The sequence below is a fragment of the Crinia signifera genome, chromosome 2 (genome assembly GCF_055691185.1).
Source record: "Crinia signifera chromosome 2, ASM5569118v1, whole genome shotgun sequence".
Classification (NCBI taxonomy): domain Eukaryota; kingdom Metazoa; phylum Chordata; class Amphibia; order Anura; family Myobatrachidae; genus Crinia; species Crinia signifera.
This window is the reverse complement of record NC_139218.1, coordinates 13,913,462-13,936,937: the sequence shown is the minus strand read 5'-3', so window position 1 is coordinate 13,936,937 and position 23,476 is coordinate 13,913,462. Positions and strand designations below refer to the sequence as shown.

The window sequence follows — 23,476 nt, the reverse complement described above, 5'->3', positions numbered from 1 at the left end:
TATGTACTGGAAAAGATCTCCCTTTTTTAGAACGATCCTCAAACAATGCGTCAAACTCAGATTTTGCAGGCTGTTTATAGTTAAGTGTCCTATAGAGATTTTTAAGCACTGCTTCTACCAACTCCACATTAAATAGACGCTCGTCCTCCAATACTTCGCCTGACTCAGCAGATGAGCCCCCAGACTCCTCCTTGTCCGCATCCTCATGCACTGACACATCACCGTCATCTTTATCAAGGCTAGTCTGGGACCTGGACCTTTTATTCCCTGCATACTCCTCTTTGGAAATAAAGTTTTTCTTCATCCAGTCTCTCATCTCAGCTAACTGGGCTGATATATTCATCCCAACATCCTTTTTTGTCAGACACTCTAAACACAGTACTGTCTCTCCAACAAAGGCTCTATCACATCCTGGACAGATCTTAGTATTCTTGGTCTTAGCCACTTTCTTTCTGGGCACTGAAGGCACACTACAAAACAAGAAAGAAAGATACTAACTATCTGACTGAAAAAGTGGCATGCTCTAACAGCGTGTCCTCTGCAAGAGGACTTACCTGGGCGGCGGTGTAACACCCTTCTGAGAGGCATCCTCCATGGCAATAATCCTGGCTTGATACCAAAACGCTTCTGCAGCAGTATAGCCTTGCGCCTGTAACACCGACCAGGCGCCTTTTAAATACACGCTGCCGCAGCAGCCAGCGTCCCCCCCTCTCCCGCCGGCGCCAACCTGGCGCGCACTTCCGCATAGCTGGAACGCACGCGGCCGTGACCCGCACGCCGCGTGCATCCGCCGGAAGTGACGCGCGCACCACTGACGCCGTCCTGACTGCCGGGGAGACTCAGCGCCTCCCAGAGAAGGAAGCCGGAGCCTGACCCGGACACTGGGACCACGCCGGAGACGCCGGATAGGTGATACTTACATACGCTATGCAGGGAGGGACGCTGTGGGTTTCTCATAAAGTCCTTGCCACCGGCCCCCGGACACTCTTTTAGGCTTAGGCACCGCCAGCCTGCCCGCCCAGGTCTCCGGTAGCATAACCAGCCTACCGGGTATATAAAAAAACAAAACAGCTAACTCTAACTGACTACCTGTCACAGACAGAAGGAGACAGGAAAAAGACTACGGTCTAGGGGGAGGTGCCAGATTATATAGAGGAAGGGGCTGGGTCCTAGGGGAAAAAACTACCTGTCTAATTGGAGAGGAGAGAGGGATGAACCCAATGTAATGGCTGCCATGAAGTATGAAGGAGAAAACATTACTTTCATGATGCAGCACGAATGGTGTAATGGTTAGCATTACCGCTTCACAGCACTGAGGTCATGGGTTCTATCCCCACCATGTGTTATATATACAGGGAAGTAAGGACGGTGTAATGGTTACATTACTGCCTCACAGCGCTGAGGTCATGGGTTCTATCCCCACCATGTGTTATATATACGGGGCAGTACGGATGGTGTAATGGTTAGCATTACTGCCTCACAGCACTGAGGTCATGGGTTCTATCCCCACCATGTGTTATATATACGGGGCAGTACGGATGGTGTAATGGTTAGCATTACTGCCTCACAGTGCTGAGGTCATGGGTTCTATCCCCACCATGGCTATAACTGTGCGGAGTATGTGTGCAGGGCAGTATGGACGGTGTAATGGTTAGCATTACCGCTTCACAGCACTGAGGTCATGGGTTCTAACCCCACTATGGCCCTAACTGTGCAGAGTTTGTATATTCTCCCCATGCTTGAGTGGGTTTCCTCCGGGCACTCCGGTTTCCTCCCACAATCCAAATGAACAGTAGCATGAATGTGTGCGCGTGTACATGGGGTAGGGAATATAGATTGTAAGCTCCGCTGGGGCAGGGACTGATGTGAATGTTCAATTATGCTCCATAAAGCGCTGCAGAATATGTGTGCGCTATATAAAGAATGAATCAAATATATTCAAGTTCCAATTGAAAGTACGGGAAACACCAATCGACGTACTTGGTCTTCATAATTTATAGATGTCCTAATTCAATCATTAGACGATTTTTGAGCGGTTTTTGGAAGGAATATTCGCCAGCTCCGTGGTTTAGCGAATGACGTACTCACCTGTGATATGAGGGCCCAGACCAGGCGGCGGGCTAACATTACGGTGATGAACGCTGCCAGGTGATAATCGATGAGGTGGAAATTCTGTAAGACAGACCGTTCATATAAAAACTAATTTCCATCCATGTATTAGACTTACTGGCAGGATACAGAATGGGTAAAACGCACAGTGCGACTCACCAGGGAGGTGCAGGAAGCTGGGTGATTGTACGGGTACCACCACACCGTCTTGTATATGTTGATGTACTGGATAAAAAGTGACACCAGAAGGTAGATGAAGAAGAGGAACTCGAAGAGAAGACTCCCGTCCAGGGGTAACTCGGGAATACAGCTGTGACGTACCGGCTCGGGGGTGATCAAGGCAGTTATTGGAGGGGCGGATAGGCCAATGGCGCTCCCATTCCTGGAAAACATACTAACAATCATCAGCGCTCAATTCGTTGCCCATCGTGGTTATATCAGCAAAACAGAAGTAGCAGCTTTCAGGGGTGTCAGCCCCAGGCCTACTGGGGTAACACTGGCGTGGTCAGAAGAGCTAGGTTTAGTTTTAACTGTACTATTTCAGATGGGATGTTGCTATGGGCAACCCCCCCAAAAAATGTACTTCTTATTTATTTAGCATCTTCTTTCGGAAAAAGTACTCCCATCTTAATAAATTTATTTCGAAATCTCTAGCGATTCATTCACAAGGCATATACCGGCATTTGTCTAGGGTTATACTGGATACGGCTTTTGGTTGCCACCTCAACTCCACCCTGGTTACCTCCTCTCAGCTCCAAGACTTCTCCAGTTCAGACACCTCCTCTGGAACTCACTCCCTCAGCAAGTCAGACCTTTTAATAAAAGCTTCAACCGTTCAGTCAAAACTAATCTTTCCCTCAGAGCCTTCCGTCGCTGCTCCTAAATCTCCTCCCCTGTCCGGCGCTTCGCCTCAGTTCTCCCATCCTCTTAGTGCTCTGAATGCGATCCCTGCAGGAACTGGTGGAGCCACATAAGGTTTGTTTACATTCTGCGGCTCCTCCCCCCAAACAGCGTTATTGGCTAACTAAAAGGTGAAACAAACCTTCTATGGTTCCACCAGTTCGTGCAGGGATAGCGTACAGGGCCTTTTTTTTTTGTTTGCCAAGTACGGTGGATGCCTACTGGGACCCAAAAGGATGCGATCTTCGCCAGAGGACCCGGGTGAGTATGGTTTCCTTACACAGTTACCCCATATGGTTTTCTACTGGAGAAGGGGACTGAAGCTTCGGGTCAAGATGTCGGTAAGTATCTGTATGTATGGGCTCTGTGTTTTTATTAATGCTTTATTTTTCTGATATGTATCTATTTGGCTATTGGTTCTGCTGTGGGACTAGGAGTCCCAGCAAGCCCATAAATTATGGACGGGGGGGGGGGGGGGGGGGGGGGGGCGGGGGGGGGCTGACCGGTCAGGGGGTAAATGCTTTGGCTGGAAGGACTTGTATAAAAAGTATTTGCCTGGCTGTGGCATTACCCAGCACGCTGGTTGCGCCCGGTGCTGATTCTCGAAATACGGGGAACACCTACTCGTTTTGTCCCCCGTATTTTAGGAACCAGGACTGGCCCTTGAGCCTGGTGCAGGTTTTTAAAAATCCAGCAAAACCATATTTTGTGTGCCTGGTGATTTTTTTAAACCAGGACCGGCTCTGGTTATGGGTGACGGGGTGGTAGCCACTTGCGGAAGAATAGCCCCTGTATGTCGGGATCCTGTTTGTAGCGCATTTTCCACTCAGGATTCTGATGCCGGTGGCAACCCCATGGCAGAGCATGTTAACCCCACCGCAGAGCATGTTAACCCCTGGCATCAAGCATGAAACATATAGCAACGAGCATGTAGGTAACCATAACTTATGTGGCAGAATATGTAATAGGCTATATGGCGTGTGGTATTATATGTAACAGGTATTACGGTGTGTGCCATAATGTGTAATGGGCATTATGGCATGTGGTATAATATGGGTGTGTGACGTATAATAGGCATTACGGTGTAAATTTTTGGTGTGCACGGTCCCTATTTTTAGTTTGTCTGACTCCTACACTTTCATCTTGGCTCTTACATTTTAAAGTCATTTGTCGAGCCCTGATCTACCCTCATACACCTCCTACCCCCGGCACTGCCTGCCCCCCTCCCAGCACTGACTCAGCTACTATATCCCTTCACTAGCCCCAGCATTTCCTTCCCCCTCACCCCCTCCTTGGCCCCGTGCACTGACCCAACTGCTATTTACACGCACCTCCCCATTCCATCCTATATATGGGGTGTGTGTAGGTGGTCTCTTGCTGTATGCGGACCCAGGAACATTGGTGTGGGATCCCAACCTTTTAAAGCGAGGGGTCTCCGGGACCGCGATCACTGGTGATCATTTTGTTTTTATAATAACGTCAGGCTCTTTATAACCGTTTGTGTTTACAATCTGTAATACGCTGCGGACTCTACAAAGTATATCGCCAACCCCCTCACCTGTTTCTCAGCCCCGTGCCATTGCCGCACGTCCCGCCAACCAAAGTCTGCAGAGAAGGCAAAGCTGAACGGCTCAACTGCTGCCGGCTAGGACCCCGCCTTCCACCGGGCATGACAAGGTGCCAGTCCACGTCCACCAGTCAGCTCCACTCCGCGTGGCCTGGAATACAGCGTACGCTCGTTTCCAGCTCTGTGGAGAACAGAAAGGAAATGTTACAATTGAGGTACAGTAGGTCACAGCAAAGGACGGACACGTCTCTTCTAACACAGTCACAGCCACGTTATTACCATTGGAGACCAACATGAGTCCCTGCACGCAGCTTCAAAGTTGACCGTGGCATTATGCATGTTCTGCGCTAATAAGACAGGCTAGCGGGGAACGTCTGGGCACTCCAGGCAGATACACGAGTGCAGAGTCAGACATCTATGTCTAGGCAGCACTATGAATCCAACAACGGTCTAGTGTATATTGGTATTGAAACTATTAGTGCTAGTTATATAAAATAACAGATTACAGACACAAATAAATTAAAATGACATGTTGTATGGAGAAGGGGCAGGTAGAAATGGATCGCAATTTGCCCCAGGGTATTTGGGCGTGAAGCCGCTGACAAATGTATACCCAGGACTCCTAAGTGGTTACAAACTGCTATTACAGTAGCTGGGATTATGGCGCTGTAATCTAATCTTCCAAACTCATAAAGATAAAAGTACAGCAAGTGCAGTATTAAACCAGCTTCAGCCCACAAGCGGCTGTAGGCAGGTAACGTGTGCACTTTAGGATCTTGTAAATCTTCATCTGATACCATGAGTTCATGTAACATTGGAGCTAATAAAACACTAATTAGCAGTAAAACAAAAAGGTACATGCAGTATAACACTACTCCCTGACTGCAAGGAGTAAGGGGGACATTTACTAAAATGAGAGTTCTACAATCAAGACACAATCTTGTCACATAAGCTACAGCATCCAACCATTGACAAGGCCGAATGGAGCAACACTTGAATTGCTCCTTTGTGAGCCATCTAGTGACTGCCGGCACGCGATACACCTGAATTCCCCCCCGCAGAGATAAGGAGCAGTGTTAGCCTATTATGTAGTGTGATGGAGTGTGCACGTATGTATATTCTGACTGTTTTCAGCTACTCTTACATGTAATAAAGCTTTAGTATTAGATTTACTGTCCCATGTCAGGGAACACCGTCACGGACAGGAGGTGAATCACATTCCTCTGGGAGGGAAGGAAAACCCAAATATTACTCATCACAGAGGAAAAGGACATTTTCATTGTGTTCATTCTAGCACCCGCTATCTTTGAAAACCCATGCAGTTCCTCTTCCCTGCCTGGGGTGTCACTGTCTGCTGTGGTGTTTCTAGCACAGGTCTGGTTTGCATATCAGTGCTGATATACAGACCAGACTAGAAGTACTACAGCAGACAGTGACACCCCAGGCAGGGAAGAGGAACTGCATGGGTTTTCAAAGATAGCAGGTGCTAGAATGAACAATATTTTCATCACTGGTCAGAATGAATTGCAGACTATTTATTAACCTAGGCTTAGGAAGGAATGGTTGGACTGACTGAGACTTGTAGTTCCCCCACAACTTGATAGGCACAAGTTGCATGTGGCTGCAAAGAATCATTCTCCACCACCTCGGCTACAGTAAAATACATTCACAGGCGGCAGCCCAGAGGGGAGTCACTATCAGTGTTCATGCTCAGGTCACAACCAGTGGAGTTTCCTCTTTCCTGCCTGGGGTGTCTCTCTGCCCTCTGCTGCTTCTAGCACACTCTGGTCTGTATCTCAGTGCTGAAACACAGACCACAATGTGAAGGAAGCAGCACAGCAGAGAGCGCACCCCAGGTAGGAAAGAGGATTTGTACAGATCATGACAGGTGCAGGGTGTTAAACACTGAGGACCTGATTCAGAGTTGATCACGAATGCAAAGTCTTTGTTAAATAGACAGCACCATTCTGCACTGCAGGTGGGGCAGATGGAACAAGTGCAAAGAGATTTGGTTGAGGAGTGTTCAAACTGAAACCTAATGTCACTTTTCCCGGGATCTTGGTGGCTCTGCTACTCATGTCCGTTCCCACTGCACTTTACTCCCATTATCAGTGAAAAGGGAAAGCAGTCGAGTGGGTGGTCACCTCAGTGGCAGGCAGCATTAGCCCTTGCCCGGGTCGAAAATCCAGGGTAAGAGCGGTTTCCAAAGCTCGTTACCCGGGAAAGATCAGCTAAAAACCCTGCTAGTGACCAGGGTAAAAAGCCAGGGTCACTTTACCTTGTTACCATTTACACTGACAAAATTCCCGGGTAGGTGCGCGTTCAGGTGTAAAAACTAGGTATTATTAGTCGAGTGGAAAAGGTGTATAAATCACAGTGTAAAAATAAAGCCAGTGGTGTAGCTAGGTGCCATGGTGCCGCAAGGGCCCCCCTCACATCCCAGTATATACCCCCCCCCCATGTACATCCCAGTTCACGCACCCCAGTATATACTGCCGCACACAAATTCCGGGTCACGCACCCCAGTATATACCCCACACGCAAATCCCGGGTCACGCACCCCAGTATATACCGGGTAAACCCAGTATATCCTCCTGCACACACACCCTGGGTTGCCACATTACACACACCGCAGGGCACCCCAGTACATTTTCCCACAAGCAATGGTCGAAGTGGAAAGTTTGAGGTGGGGGAAAGGTGTAGTTATGTGCGTGCCGAAGGCGCGCACGCTCTGAAAATGCGGGGTGTGGCCTCTAGTGTAGTGTACCACCCCATATACACATTATGCAGTAGACCCCTTAAACATTATGCCATTATACTTGCCCCTTAAACATTATGCCACATGGAATGAGCCAAGATTCACATTATTTCACACGAAATAAGACAAAATTTACATTATGCCTACCCGGATTGAGCCAAAATTCTCATTATGCCACCCTGAATAAGACAAAACTTACATTACGCCACCCGGAATAAGACATTTACATTATGCCACACAGATTGAGCCATAAATCATGTTAGGCCCCAAGAATTGAGCCATAAATCACATTGTGTCACACAGATCGAGATAAAATGTACATTATATTTAGCAAATATTTATGTTATGTCACATGGATTAAGCTAAAATTTACTTGTGGCAAACCGTGAATTTTGAGGCGGCGGGGAGACGCAGGGGCAGAGGCGGCAGGGAGACGCAGGGACAGAGGCGGCAGGGAGACGCAGGGACAGAGGCGGCACGGAGACACAGAGACGGCAGGGAGACGCAGGGACAGAGGCGGCAGGGAGACGCAGGGGCAGAGGCGGCAGGGAGACGCAGGGGCAGAGGCGGCAGGGAGACGCAGGGGCAGAGGCGGCAGGGAGACGCAGGGGCAGAGGCGGCAGGGAGACGCAGGGGCAGAGGCGGCAGGGAGACGCAGGGGCAGAGGCGGCAGGGAGACGCAGGGGCAGAGGCGGCAGGGAGACGCAGGGGCAGAGGCGGCAGGGAGACGCAGGGGCAGAGGCGGCAGGGAGACGCAGGGGCAGAGGCGGCTGGGAGACGCAGGGGCAGAGGCGGCTGGGAGACGCAGGGGCAGAGGCGGCTGGGAGACGCAGGGGCAGAGGCGGCTGGGAGACGCAGGGGCAGAGGCGGCTGGGAGACGCAGGGGCAGAGGCGGCTGGGAGACGCAGGGGCAGAGGCGGCTGGGAGACGCAGGGGCAGAGGCGGCTGGGAGACGCAGGGGCAGAGGCGGCTGGGAGACGCAGGGGCAGAGGCGGCTGGGAGACGGCAGGGGCAGAGGCGGCTGGGAGACGGCAGGGGCAGAGGCGGCTGGGAGACGGCAGGGGCAGAGGCGGCTTGGAGACGCAGGGACAGAGACGGCAGGGAGACGCAGGGACAGAGACGGCAGGGAGACGCAGGGACAGAGACGGCAGGGAGACGCAGGGACAGAGACGGCAGGGAGACGCAGAGGCAGAGGCGGCAGGGAGACGCAGAGGCGGCAGGGAGACGCAGGGGCAGAGGCGGCAGGGAGACGCAGGGGCAGAGGCGGCAGGGAGACGCAGGGGCGGCAGGGAGACGCAGGGACAGAGACGGCAGGGAGACGCAGGGACAGAGACGGCAGGGAGACGCAGGGACAGAGACGGCAGGGAGACGCAGGGGCAGAGGCGGCAGGGAGACGCAGGGGCAGAGGCGGCAGGGAGACGCAGGGGCAGAGGCGGCAGGGAGACGCAGGGGCAGAGGCGGCAGGGAGACGCAGAGGCGGCAGGGAGACGCAGGGGCAGAGGCGGCAGGGAGACGCAGGGGCAGAGGCGGCTGGGAGACGGCAGGGACAGAGACGGCAGGGAGATGCAGGGACAGAGACGGCAGGGAGACGCAGGGACAGAGGCGCATATCTACTGTGCAAACCTACCTGGTGTGCAGGGGGTCCAGCGGTGGTAGGGCTCTGGCAGAGCGGGGATAGGAGCTGTCCGGCAGTTGTCCGGTGGCAGTTGGAAGAGCTGCCCAGCAGGGGTCTGGTGGCAGAGATAAGAGCCGTGCAAGGGGGGGGGAGGGGGGGGGGACTCCAGCGGCGGCAGTGACTGGAGCAAGGCGCACCTCACCTTGGGTGTCTCCAGCAGCGGCAGTGACCGCTAATCACCTCGGTGCCCAGCGAAGGGGGACTCCAGCAGCGGCGGCTGCTAATAATCTCAGTGCCCGGCGAGGGGGGGGGTCCAGCGGCAGCATCTCTATAGTGTCTGTAGTCCCGACACGGAGCCGCCAGAGGGGAAGAATCTAGCAGCAGGGAGCGAGCAGGGCAGGGGAGCCGGCAGTGCACGGCTCCGGCGCCCTGTAACACTTCGGTGCCTGGAGCTTGTGCTCCGCCCCTGAATAAAGCAGAAAGTGTTTGCCCTACACAGGAACAAAAGAACTCACACCCAAATCTAACTCTATCTGCGAGTTACATCTGCCCCATCTTCAACAAAGATGTGAGTGTGTGTGTGTATATATATATATATAATAGTACCAATAATCCTCTCCGCGCTATATATGCAAAACTATTTCAAATACTGTAATAAATGGCTGCCTAACCACAAAAATCCCTAGAGGGTTCAGGGACAATGAAAACAACAGAAAACACAATTGTGGTATGGCGCCTAGAATTGATAAATAAAGTCCATATGTATGGTGATCACAAAAAGCAGTGAAGCAGACCAGAAGATTTCATCCAATTTCTTGTTTATTATCGTCAACTTTGTCATCGGCAAAACCGTGAGAAGTATCCCAACGCGTTTCGTCTAGAGCGACTTCATCAGGGGTAACATCATAAAATTCTCTTCATTCCAATGAAAGGAGAAAAGTGTTTTAACTCCTCCAGTAAAAACGGGGAGAAGGGGCTGTTCTTCCAGACCAATTTTTTTTATAGAGTAGAATATAAGCTGGTGATACGCTTAATCATAAACGTGTGTGTGAGCACCAATAAAATTCTGGAAAAAAAATTCTGGAAAAAATACTTTTCTTCCCTGTGTAGTGTACCTTTTTCTAAAGGATCTATCTCCTACAGGGAAGAACGAGTCTGCTGTTCTTCCCTGTAGGAGATAGATCCTTTAGAAAAAGGTACACTACACAGGGAAGAAAAGTATTTTTTCCAGAATTTTTTTTCCAGAATTTTATTGGTGCTCACACACACGTTTATGATTAAGCGTATCACCAGCTTATATTCTACTCTATAAAAAAAATTGGTCTGGAAGAACAGCCCCTTCTCCCCGTTTTTACTGGAGGAGTTAAAACACTTTTCTCCTTTCATTGGAATGAAGAGAATTTTATGATGTTACCCCTGATGAAGTCGCTCTAGACGAAACGCGTTGGGATACTTGTCACGGTTTTGCCGATGACAAAGTTGACGATAATAAACAAGAAATTGAAAGAAATCTTCTGGTCTGCTTCACTGCTTTTTGTGATCACCATACATATGGACTTTATTTATCAATTCTAGGCGCCATACCACAATTGTGTTTTCATATATATATATATATATATATATATATATATATATATATATATATATATATATATATATATATATATATATATATATATATATATATACACACACACACACACACACACACACACACACACACACACACACACACACATTTACATACACACTTGAAGAAACAGGCGTCACCCCGGGGCTTAGGTGAAATCAGCCGTTTCAGGATTTCTCCCTAAACCTGTAGGTCCTGACGAAGGGAGAAATCCAGAAACCATTTGCACCAGTAAAGTTTTCGGTACTTATGTAATATCTGGGCTCCCGTTTTTCTTACGAGACCGCGTCCGCTCGCCACACTATATAAAATCAACTCCATGCGTAGTTGGATAGTAGGGGTATGAAAAAATGGGGTGCATTTAACATGGGAGCCCAGATAATACATAAGTACCAAGTTTTCCACTGATTTCACCTAAGCCCTGTAGTGAAGCCTGTTTCTTCAAGTGCATATAATTCAGGTGGTTCATCCACCTAGGGAGGGCACCAGGGCACAGAGAACTAAGTGAGCGGGGAGTGCCGGACATATCTGGAAGGACTATATATATTGTTCATTCTAGCACCCGCTATCTTTGAAAACCCATGCAGTTCCTCTTCCCTGCCTCCTGGGGTGTCACTGTCTGCTGTGGTGTTTCTGGTTTGCATATCAGTGCTGATATACAGACCACACTGTGCTAGAAGCACTACAGCAGACAGCGACACCCTAGGTAGGGAAGAGGAACTGCATGGCTTTTCAAAGAAAGCGGGTGCTAGAATTAAATATATATATATATATATATATATATATATATATATATATATACATATACATATATACACACACACACACACACACACACACACACACACACCAACTCGTAAGCGTGCAGAAGAAAGAGAATGGCGTGTTATCACAGATAACGTCCCCACAACTGTAAGTAATTGCTGACACTAGACATCACCATGACTTTGTGGCCTGTATAAGAGCCATCTATCATCCTAATAATTAACCCATTACATATAACCTGGTGTAATAAATTACCTTCTTTGCATAAACATCAGAAGTCGGTTTAACAAGAAAATTATTTGAAACTCAGTGCACGCTTCCATATTTATGTGAAAGTCCCAATCACCTCTCAAGCAACTGAACTTTTATATTCTGTACTTTAAAGCAGAACTTTTTCTCACGTCCCATAAGTAGTGAGCCTGAAAATTAGCAATAGTTTTGCTGCAAGAAAAATGCTTCAGTACCCAGCATAACAGATTATAGCGAATGTTCTTATACTGCATAAAAGGTTTAAAGAGTGTATAGATGTATAATAAAAATGTAAAAAAAAAAACCCACACACTTAAAGCAAAAAGAATAAAATCTGCTTTCTGTACTCCTAGCCTTGGCAGGAGCTCAGCACTGGCTGGGAACACACAGACCTGGCCCGGCTGCATAGCACAGGAGTGTGAAATTCATCATTACTCCCAGAGGAGAAAACGTTTTCCATTTCCCGACTCCTGCAAGCTTAAGAGTTTTCACTGCTTTCCATGAAAATGTTGGGTAATGGCCGTACCCTGTAGGTGAGAAAGCTGGAACATAACCAAGGATAAGTCTTCATCTTGCCATCCGTCCAAGGCAAAAATTATCCTCATCTCAACCGTGAACCCTTGCCCGCTATCCAGCAAAAGGGAAACTGCTGCCAGCTAGGAGGGTCACTTGCCGGCACCAGTTAGGTATGCAAACATACTGAAGGCTATGTAGTTTCCAATTGGATATCACACATGAAATAAGTGAGTTTTTAATGAACAATGGAATGAATGACACAAAGTTGGTTTCGATGTAATGAGGGCGGAGCTTATCGAACAGTAAACAAGAGTGGTTGATTGTGCATTTCAGCTGAATAAGTTTGCAATCCAATATGGATTGCTGGACTCAAGGCAGGTGCAGTGATATCACAGCAGCTCAAGTGACTGCATTCTCACCATTTTCCATTGTGTCAATATCTTAAAGCTGTTTAAAGGATAATATTGGACTTCTCTTCTACTTTACAAGGTTTCAGTGGAATGGCAGGGCAATACTAATACATAATAATCCTTCATAGGATTCAATAATATAATGGGATGAGTTAGAAGGTATAGGAGAGCACAGAAATGGAAAGATGGTCAATTTATTTGCACAGAAATTCTTAGAAGGCAGTTCAAGGGTTTTCCCTGGAATTCTAAATGACTGGAGGCTGTTCTACCACGCCCTCTAATAAAGGACACGTGTGACACACAGAAATGTGTCATGTTTATTTAGATGGAGTCTGTTTAACATGCAGTAGCGTGTAGGTAACTGCTCAGCAAATTAAATGGTAAGACTCTGCAATTACTAGGCATCAGTAAGAGATGGTTCCACACAGACATTGGCGTTAATGGGACAGTAAACAGAAGAGGTGGTACAGTACTGTGCAACTGTCCACACATACAGAACAACGATACTGAGAATTCCATCCAGCATAAAGGCCAGGAAAATGCGCTATGCAACCGCTACATGTGCGGAATGATAACAGATACTGAGAATTCCATCCGGGATACAGGCCAGGAAGATGCACTATGCAACCTCCACACATGTATAATAACGGATACTGAGAATTGCAGGTACTTGTGTAGTTTCACGCCCTACTTCCGGGTGTACGCTCGCCACGAAATATGTCCAAAAAAGTAACTTAACTCCATGCCAACATGGATAGTTCATACCTCCACTATCCATGTTGGCATGGAGTTGATTTTAAATAGCGTGGCAAGCATAGCGAGCCACCGAGCCCGCAGCGTGGGCGAGCGAAGCGAGCCCCGCAAGGGGACTCAGACGCACGGCGCCGTGAAACTACACAAGTACCGAATTGCATCTGACATACAGGCCAGGAAGATGTACTATGCAACCGACATGTGCGCAATGTAACAAATGCTGAAAATTCCATCCGGCATACAGGCCAGGAAGTGGTATTTTGCCGTAGATTATTATTATTACCAGTTATTTTTTTATATAGCGCACACATATTCCGTAGCGCTTTACAGAGAATATTTGAACACTCACATCAGTCCCTGCCCCAGTGGAGCTTACAATCTATATTCCCTACCACATGTGCACGCACACACATTCACTCGAGTTAAGTTTGTTGGGAGCCAATTAACCTACCAGTATATTTTTGGATTGGAACCCATGCAAGCACGGGGAGAATATACAAACTCCGCACAGTTAGGGCCTTGGTGGGTATTTAGCCCATGACCTCAGTGCTGTGATACAGTAATGCAAACCATTACACCATCCGTACTCAATACAATTAAATAAATAAATGTATTACAACTGTGACAAAACAACCATCACTTTCTCAGGACACTTAGAACCCATGACCTCATCGCTGTGAAGCAGTAATGCTAACCATTACACACTTAGAACCCATGACCTCATCGCTGTGAACCAGTAATGCTAACCATTACACACTTAGAACCCATGACCTCATCGCTGTGAACCAGTAATGCTAACCATTACACACTTAGAACCCATGACCTCATCGCTGTGAAGCAGTATTGCTAACCATTACACACTTAGAACCCATGACCTCATTGCTGTGAAGCAGTAATGCTAACCATTACACACTTACAACCCATGACCTCATCGCTGTGAAGCAGTAACGCTAACCATTACACCACGGGTGTCAAACACAAGGCCCGCGGGCCAAATCCGGCCCGCCAGACCTCGTCATGTGGCCCACGCGAGGAGATAGCACGCAGGGGCAGTGTGTCCCAGCTCCTGCCTAGGCCACCTCCTCTCACCCACCCCCCACGCTCGCTCGCCGGAGCTGCGGGGTTGGTTGCTGGGACTGGGACGTCACGCAGCTGGCGATCCGTGCTGGACTGCTGGTAGTAGCGGTAACCGTGTGTGCGAGGCGGCTGACTGAAATAGGTTAGTAGTGTATAGCTCGGGCTGGTCGCTGTACGTGGGGATCTCTGTCACTGAGGGTGACATTTACACACCAGGCCATGCTCTCCTCTAGTCACTGCGTGTCTATCCTGCTAGCCCACATTAAAATGTCTTTCCCAAAATGGTGTCACCTCCTCTAGCATCCCTAAGGCAGCTCTGTACCTTCTGTCCCTGTCTACCACTGAACCCTGCACCTCAATATAATTAGTACTGGATGTGGAATTAAATTTCTGCAGCATAGCTCTGTGTTTGATGGCCCACCATTTTTGTTATATGCATGTCCTGTTTCATACTGCTTTAAAGTACACCTTGTACAAGTTTTCTGTCATTTGTACTTTTTGGGGGACCGGCCCTTTGAGGGTGACCAAACTGCTTATGCGGCCCCTGATGAATTTGAGTTTGACACCCCTGCATTACACACTTAGAACCCATGACCTCATCGCTGTGAAGCAGTAATGCTAACCATTACACACTTAGAACCCATGACCTCATCGCTGTGAAGCAGTAATGCTAACCATTACACACTTAGAACCCATGACAATACTTTGTTTAATCATATTAAAGCTAGAACAGGGCTGGTCAGAGTTTTGTTCTTTAATAAGTGGATAATTTCCGTGTAAGTGCTGGAGGTGGGTAGTGAGCCATTCGCTAATACAGACGGGAATAAGCAACTCCCAAGACAAAGACACAAACAAGACAAATACCAGCTGCAAACATCGGGAAACCGCATCAGCCGAGAGCCACTAAACTTACAGGACAACGTTGCCAGGAACCACATCCAAAAGATCCACTGGTCTGACAGAGGTCATACGCCAGCAGCCGTGGCACCCATGTTATTATGGCAAGCCTGCTGAGACTAGTAGTACCACAGCAGATAAGAGTACTAGAAAAAGCCTATCCGCTCTGTATTAAGAGTACTGCCAGAAATGGAATAACTGTAGTTTCCTATATCAGCAATTGTATTACAGTGTACTGATGGAGTACTTATAGAAATCTTATAGACAGCGACACCAGACAGGATCACGTCACCAATGTACCTTTGTGAAAGGTGTTCCCTGCTCCCGCTCCCCACAGGAACCAAATCCCCATATAGTATTAGAAAAGGACAATAGACATTGGTTCCTGACTAGTGGCTAGGGAGGTTTCAATGTTATAAAGGATTCCACATTGGAACCCACCGGGCCCGCGCAGCGTTTCTATGAACGCGTCTAACATTTTTGTGGGCACGCCCATGAAACGCTGGGCAGGCCCGTTGGGTCACCCCCTGCCTGTCACTCACTCGACCTTTTGACTGTGTCGCCCAACAGTGGTCAAACCTTTTGACAGTCAACCAAGACACTTCTGACCGAATGACCGCATATCAGTTTCTCTTCCCTACCTCGGGTGTGACTCTCTGCTGTGGTGCACAGGTCTGGTCGGCATATCAGTCCATAAATACAGACCACACAGTGCTAGAAGCAGCACAGCAGAGAACGACACCACAGGCAGAGAAGAGGAAATGCACAGGTTTTGGAAAATACATGGTGCTAGAATGAACACTATAAATGTCCCATTCCTTCTGGTCTGGAAAAACTGTGATTATTACTCTGGGTGCTTTATTACAGTCGCAGGATGACACCCAGCACACCATATCTGAGGTACTGGAATGGCACACAGATGGGACAATGGCAGACTGGAGGCATTTGAATGGAGTGCAGGAGCTGTACAGACGTTTGTGTCATGGCCGCCAGGAGAAGACGGGAAACGAAGGATGACCCAGTTCTGATAAGCTGATGTATGGGTGATATAAGCAGAATGGAGATAAGGCAGCAATGTATCTGGTCCAGTAGAACGCACAGTCAGATTAGGACATCAGGACAGTCACTGACAAAGGGGTAACTTAGATTTCAGATAAAAAAGTGAACAAAGAAACAAAAAGGAGGAAGTCAGCGTAAAGACGGAGGGAGACAGGGGCCTGGCAGGTCATGTATAGTCAGAATACTGACGTCCAGAAGGGAGAACCCTGTCCATTTAGGGGAGACTATGCCGTCAGAATGTAGACCAGTCAATGCGACAGGAAACATCCAAGGACCAGGTGTTGGTTAAACCATGGACTGGATTTACTAGAGCAGATCCTATGATGATTGCAGTCCCATGGGGAAAATTATCCATGTAGTGTAGCACCCTGCTTCTTCCATAACCCGTGCAGTTCCTCTTCCCTGCCTGGGGTGTCGCTCTCTGCTGTGGTATAGCACAATGTGGTCTGTATTTCTGTACGGATATGCAGACCAGACTTGTGCTAGAAGCATCACAGCAGAGAGCGCCACCCCAGGCAGGGAATAGGAACTGCATTCCTTCATGAAAGATGCAGGGAGCGACAATGAACAGTAGTCCTGCTTCCCATAAGTGGAGATAGAGGATGCTGTAACTACAGACCAGTAAGTACGCCGCCGCCATAGGAAACAGTGGGAAACAGGCAGCAGTAGCTGCTGGTGGGCAGATTACAAAACACCCTTTCAAATGAATGGACGGCCGCTGATTGACTCAGAGAGCTCTCTCAACCAATCAGCGGCCACCCATTCATTTGAAATCTGCCCACGTGCCCCTACGGCAGCCTCTCCCCAGCTGCCAGCACAGCGCCTCTCCTGCCTGGCGCTTCCCCGCTCTGTAGACTATACGTGTGTGCCAGTGGTGCTGTACCGCTGTTACACACCTACAGCCCTGATCGGATGATAAAAAAGCAACTGCTATGTACACTGATGCATCCAATTCCAACAGATCATACGTGCTGGGCGTATGATCTACAGGATCCGATCCGTGCGGAAACACGCATCGAGTCGGATTGGATGTCAAACACCTCCGATTTGGCCAGTTTTTATCCGATATATCGTCCCGAACCGTCTGAATCATATGAAAACAGGCCAAATCAAACCTGTGTATTGGAACTTTAACATAACAGGACAAGGTGAAGCCAGGTGGGGTCATGTAGCCATAGCAAGGCCTCGGAATGGTTGTCATATAAAGGGTGACACCGGGCATCACGGAGATCAGTGTGGACGTGAGAAGTATTCATGGATTACATAACTGCTGGAACGGTTGATGCCAAAGCACACAGCGCACGTTACACTGGAGAGGGAAAAAGTTACGTTCATAAACTTTCCACATTGCATAGACATGTGGCCGAAAATAAGCTCCTGGTCAGAAAGGACAAGGGCAAAATCCAATGCCCTGATAATACACTGGGGCTCAGTTAAAAAATTAATAAAATAATTAATTATAGACAGCTGAATTCAATTCAACATCTTTAGGTCACATACAAGACAAAAAGGTCCTCTTGAAAAGCACAGCATGCCAGTTAGCATGTTGTGACACCACTGCTGGCAGCCGCCATTCTGAAAATGCACAGAAAGGTGGAGCTTCTCTATATTCAATCAATGAAAACAAGGATGAAAACATACAATTCTAAGCGTTTCCTAGCTGGGAATTTTCTGGTGTGAGTGGCAGCGGTGTCCAGGCGGCGGGTGATGGGGTCCGGGCAGCGGAGGCTGGGCGCTTGTAGCGCTATTTGCCGGGCGGGAAGCGCTGCTGAATTTGAAAACATGTTGAAAAGACTGGTTGGAGGCTGATTGGCTGAGAGCGTATGGCCAGTCTTTTCAACATGTTTTCAAATCCAGCAGCTCCTCCCACCCTGCTGCCCAGCAAATGGCGCTACAAGCGCCCAGCCTGGGAACCTTTCACACCAGAGCTAGTCGCTGGTTGTTGAATTAGGGCTGGTGTGAAAGGTGTATAAGTTACTTTTCAGTATGTATGGAACACACTGTGGGCTGAGATGAATGAAACTGAAAGTACATGACCTAGCCCACAGCAGTAAGTTCTGTATTTTGAGTCATCTCTGAATTTTTTTCCCTTGACAAAAAGGTTCCAGTTTGTGATCGATGGCGGAAGAAAAGCCCCCAAGCACTGTCAGGCCGGGCAGAGGAGAACCACAATTACACTGAACCAAGCACACAAGATGCCCTGTTTCCTAGGACTTCGGGCATAGTCGGCTGTGCGCTGATTCGTCCTAGCACCGGACTGTTACATTGCACCGCCCAACCCGGTTTCGTCTAAAAGTCCTACGTTCTAAAATATAGTTATGGATTAGATATTCATAAAAACTGCCCCCCCCCCCAAAAGGCACCGTTTCCCATAGCAACCAATATCTCTCCAGGACAGACATACCTGGCTGTGCAGTGATCCCGTCACAAGCACAGACCTGCAGCTGTTGTCATGTGGCTGAGCTTAACTCCTTCCGCGCTTTCTCATTGCTTAGATCAGGGATGGGGAACCTTTGGCCCTCTAGCTGTTGTTGAACGACACATCCCAGCATGCCCTGCAACATGTTTAGCATGGGCAAATAGCAAAACTGTAGCAGGGCATGGTGTGATGTGTAGTTCAACAACTGCTGGAGGCCCAAAAAGTCTACCATGCCTGGCTTAAATGTTAATGTAAATTACTGTCCAAGAGTACGGCCCATAGTACACATGCACAAGGCCATCCTATGATAAAACCCTGTTAATTATTTTTTTTTTTATTGCTGCCCATATGCTAGGTGATTGGCAGGAAGCCGGCATTTGAGGGTGGTAACCTGCCCAGGAGTTTTGAGGGGGAAGACATGTGACATCAGCTCTGCCCCTGATCAGCCTGTTTCCATCGCAGCCGCTGAATAGGTCCTGGGCTACGCACAGACTGCACACACTGGGGAATCATTACATGGTGAGCGGCTGTTATCTGGGAGTGTCAGGTAATACGCAGGTGTGGCCAGGTGTATGAGGGGAAGTCATGTGACATCAGCTCCACCCCTGATCAGCCTGTTTCCATCACAGCCGCTGAGTAAGTCCTGGGCTACACACACACTGGGGAATCATTACATGGTGAGCAGCTGTTATCTGGGAGTGTCAGGTAATACGCAGGCGTGGCCAGGTGTGTGACAGGAAGTCATGTGACGTCAGCTCCGCCCCTGATCATCCTGATTCTATCACACCCGCTGAGTAAGTCCTGGGCTACGCACACACTGCACACACTGGGGAATCATTACATGGTGAGCGGCTGTTATCTGGGAGTGTCAGGGAATACGCAGGCATATGAGGGGAAGTAATGTGACATCAGATCTGCCTGTTTCTATCGCAGCCGTTGAATAAGTCCTGGGCTACGCACAGACTGCACACACTGGAAAAAAATAATTTGATGGTGAGCAGGTTGTGAATGGATTTGCAGCTAGTCGGCGGTACAGCTAATTTTCGCAATACACCATAAGCAAATCGCAGACTTGCGTGGAGCAGGATTTCACTCTGGGTGGTGTATTCCTGATCAAAGGCACTGCAATTTAGCAGATCAGCGATCAGGTAACACGACGCAGAGGAGGGAGCTATGTGACAGTTCTAGATGACTAGGTTCACAATAACAAGAGCCAAGGGATCATCATTTATGGGCTCAGTAAATATTGAAAAAAAAAACAAAAGTACATAAAACGATTTTGGCGGCGCTGCCAGGTTACCTCCTATTTACCGATGTTACATGTTCCTCGTGTAGAATAAATCTTTTGTTATTTGAAGGTAATTTGTGTTTTCTTTGGCTGCGATTAATGTTGTTACGGCGCCAACAAATAAAGCAGAAATCAGCCTATCAAAGCAAGAAAATCAACGGAGTGTAGTAACCAAAGATTACCTGAGGCGGCCACAGCTGGGACGTGGAGCAAACAGCACTGTGGCTGTAGGCTATAGGAAACGCCCTACTGCAACTTTGCCATGCCTTAAGCCACAGGTTTTTGGGCCTGTGGAAGCCACAAGCAACATCTGGCTCCCTAGCTTTGGTTCAACTACAATATCCAGCATGCTCTCTGGTTGTCTGTAGAGATCAGAAAGAGGAAATTATACTAGGAAACGACAAACGTTAAATACAGTTATTACATAAGAAAGGAGCTCAAACATAGAGTAACAGACTTCATTGCTTCTGGACTACAACTCCCAGCACCACAGCCCACAGAAAGCATCAAATGACATAAAGGAAGTGCGACAACTCGTAGCCTCAAAAAAATAATATCCAAATCACAATCAATAGTTGCCGATGGCCGACTGAATACGTATCAAAAATTTACCGTTATGCCGACATCACAAGTTTGTGATGCTGACAGGATGCATTGGGGCAGATGTATTAAGCCTGGTGAAGAGATAAACTGGAGATAAAGTGGAAGGAGATAACGCACCAGCCAATCAGATCCCAACACAGCTGATTGGCTGGTGCGTTAACTCTTCCAAGTTATCTCCACTTTATTTCCAGTTTATCTCTTCTCCAGGCTTAATACATCTGCCCCAATGTGCTGTACTGTAATGGAACAGCACATCGTGGCAATATTGGGAACTGAATTCCAAGCCTAAAATCTCTGGAGATTGATTATCGATTTAACATAGTTATAACTGAACTGCGTCAGTATTAAGCACAGGTCGGTTCTGCAAATCAGTGCTGAAATACAGACCAGACTGTGCTAGAACTCCACAGCAGAGAGCGACACCCCTAGAAGATGCAGGGTGAGTCAATTGACACTATGAAACAAAACAAAAAAATGTAACTTATGGTCCTTACTCAGGGACAGGTGAAATGCGTTGGTGGAGGACATAATATAATAGTCTCTTCTGAATTACTGAATGTATGGTGATCAGGAAATGGTGACACTATGATAAATGCTTCACACCAATGTACAGCACCCGAGTATTGTTAGAAAAACGTTATTAACAAATCCAAAAGTTTATACCCGGTTTTGCATTGTGTCAGTAGATGGAACTGATTTTGGTCTGCAACTACAGTATGTGTGATTATCAACAGAGACAATTACGCAGCACTGAGGCTTTAAGCTTAAGTCACCTATACAAGAACATTTAGGAAGTAGGGAACAAATGTCTATTTGAAATGACCCCAAATTCACTGTGGTTTGCATTGTGGGATACAAATGCATGTGTTCTGATATTGCAGCATGTAATGAGATGCATGTGTTCTGCTATTGCAGTAGTACAGCGTGTGATAGAGATGTGATACAGATGTGTGTTCTGCCATTGCAGCAATGCAGTGTGTGATTCCAAGGTATTTTCTGCCGTTGCCTGTAGCGCATTGTGTGATCAGATGTATGTGTTCTGCCATTGCAGTAGTGCAGCATGTGATCAGATGTGTGTGTTCTGCCATTGCAGTAGTGCCGCATGTGATCCAGATGTGTGTGTTCTGCCATTGCAGTAGTGCAGCGTGTGATCCAGATGTTCGTGTGCTACTACTGCAGCAGTGCAACACATGTAATCAGATGTGTGTGTTCTGCCATTGCAGTAGTGCATTCAGACGCATGTTTGCTGCCATTACAGTAGTGCGGCGTGTGATCCAGATGCATGTGTTTTGCCATTACAGTAGTGCGGCGTGTGATCCAGATGTTGATGTGCTGCTATTGGAGTAGTGCAACATGTGATCCAAAAGTGAGTGTTCTGCCATTGGAGCAGTGCATGTGATCCAGATGTGTGTGTGCAGCTACTGCAGTAGTGCAACATGTGATCCAGGTGTGTGTTCTGCCATTGAAGCAGTGCAGCATGTGATCAGATGTGTGTGTTCTGCCACTGCTGTAGTGCAGTGTGATCAATATGCATGTGTGCTGCCATTACAGTAGTGCAGCGTGTCATACAGATGTAATTGTGCCACCTTTACAGTAGTGCAACATGTGATCCAGAAGTGATGTTATTTTTCTGTCACTGCAATACAGCAGCGTGTGATCCAGATGTGCATTTCTGCCATTGATCAGATGCATGTGTACTGCAATTGTAGTAGTGCAGTGATCCAACTGCATGTGTGCTGACATTACAGTAGTGCAGTTTGCGAGCCAGGTGCATGTATGCGGCCACTGCAGTAGGGCAGCGTGTGATCCAGAAATGAGTGTTCTGTCGTTGCAGTAGTGCAGCATGATACAGCTGTGATTTTTCACTGTCGTTGCAATACGGCAACATGTGATCCAGATGTGTTTGTTCTGCCATTGCAGCAACGCAGTGGGTGTGATCCAGATGTGTTTGTTTTACCAATGCAGTGTGTGATCCAGATGTGCATGTTCTGCCACTGTAGTAGTACAGCGTGTGATCCAGATGTATGTGTGTTCTACCATTTCACTAGTGCATAATTTGATCCAGATGTGCATATTCTGCCATCACAGCAAGTGATCCAGATGGATGTTCTGCCATTGTAGCAATGCAGAGTGTGATCCAGATGTGTTTGTCCTGTCATTGTAGTAATGCAGTGTGTGATCCAGATATGTGCGTTCTGCCATTGTAGTAATGCAGTGTGTGATCCAGATATGTGCGTTCTGCCATTGTAGTAATGCAGTGTGTGATCCAGATATGTGCGTTCTGCCATTGTAGTAATGCAGTGTGTGATCCAGATATGTGTGTTCTGCCATTGTAGTAATGCAGTGTGTGATCCAGATATGTGTGTTTTGCCATTGTAGTAATGCAGTGTGTGATCCAGATATGTGTGTTTTGCCATTGTAGTAATGCAGTGTGTGATCCAGATATGCGCGTTCAGCCAATGCAATAGTGCAGCGTGTGACAAAGGTGTGTCCTGTCATTGCAGTAGAGCAGCGTGTGATACTGATGAGTGTGTTCTGCCATTGGAGTAGTGCAGCGTGTGATACAGACGCCAGTGTGCCACTTTTGCAGTAGTAAAGCGTGTGATCCAGATGTGTGCATTCTACCATTGCAGTAGTGCAGCGTGTGATTCAGTTGTGCATGTTCTGCCATTGCAGCAATGCAGAGTGTGATCCAGATGTGTGTTCTTCCATTGCATTAGTGCAATGTGATCCAGATGTGTGTTCTGTCATTGCAGTAGTGCAGCATGCGATCCAGATGTGCATGTCCTGTCATTGTAGCAGCACACTGTGTGATACCATTGTATGCATGCAGTAATGCAGCGTGTGATACTGATGTGGTT

At 47.8% G+C, this 23,476-nt stretch overlaps 1 protein-coding gene across 3 annotated transcripts in view; it reads right to left on the bottom strand.

Annotated features, from left to right (window-relative positions):
• TMEM39A (transmembrane protein 39A) overlaps nucleotides 1–23,476 on the bottom strand; it is a 34,445-nt gene that overhangs the window by 10,403 nt on the left and 566 nt on the right. For 2 of the 3 annotated variants that reach the window (XM_083171580.1, XM_083171578.1), the window contains exons 2-4: nucleotides 4,568–4,757; nucleotides 2,269–2,491; nucleotides 2,089–2,172 (exon numbers count right to left, since the gene is read on the bottom strand). In XM_083171580.1, the coding sequence (XP_083027706.1) occupies nucleotides 2,089–2,172; nucleotides 2,269–2,491; nucleotides 4,568–4,680 (420 nt within the window). In that variant the 5' untranslated portion in view covers nucleotides 4,681–4,757. Of the gene's footprint in view, nucleotides 1–2,088; nucleotides 2,173–2,268; nucleotides 2,492–4,567; nucleotides 4,758–20,194; nucleotides 20,375–23,476 lie in introns of all 3 variants that reach the window. The other variant, XM_083171579.1, reaches the window with a different exon arrangement.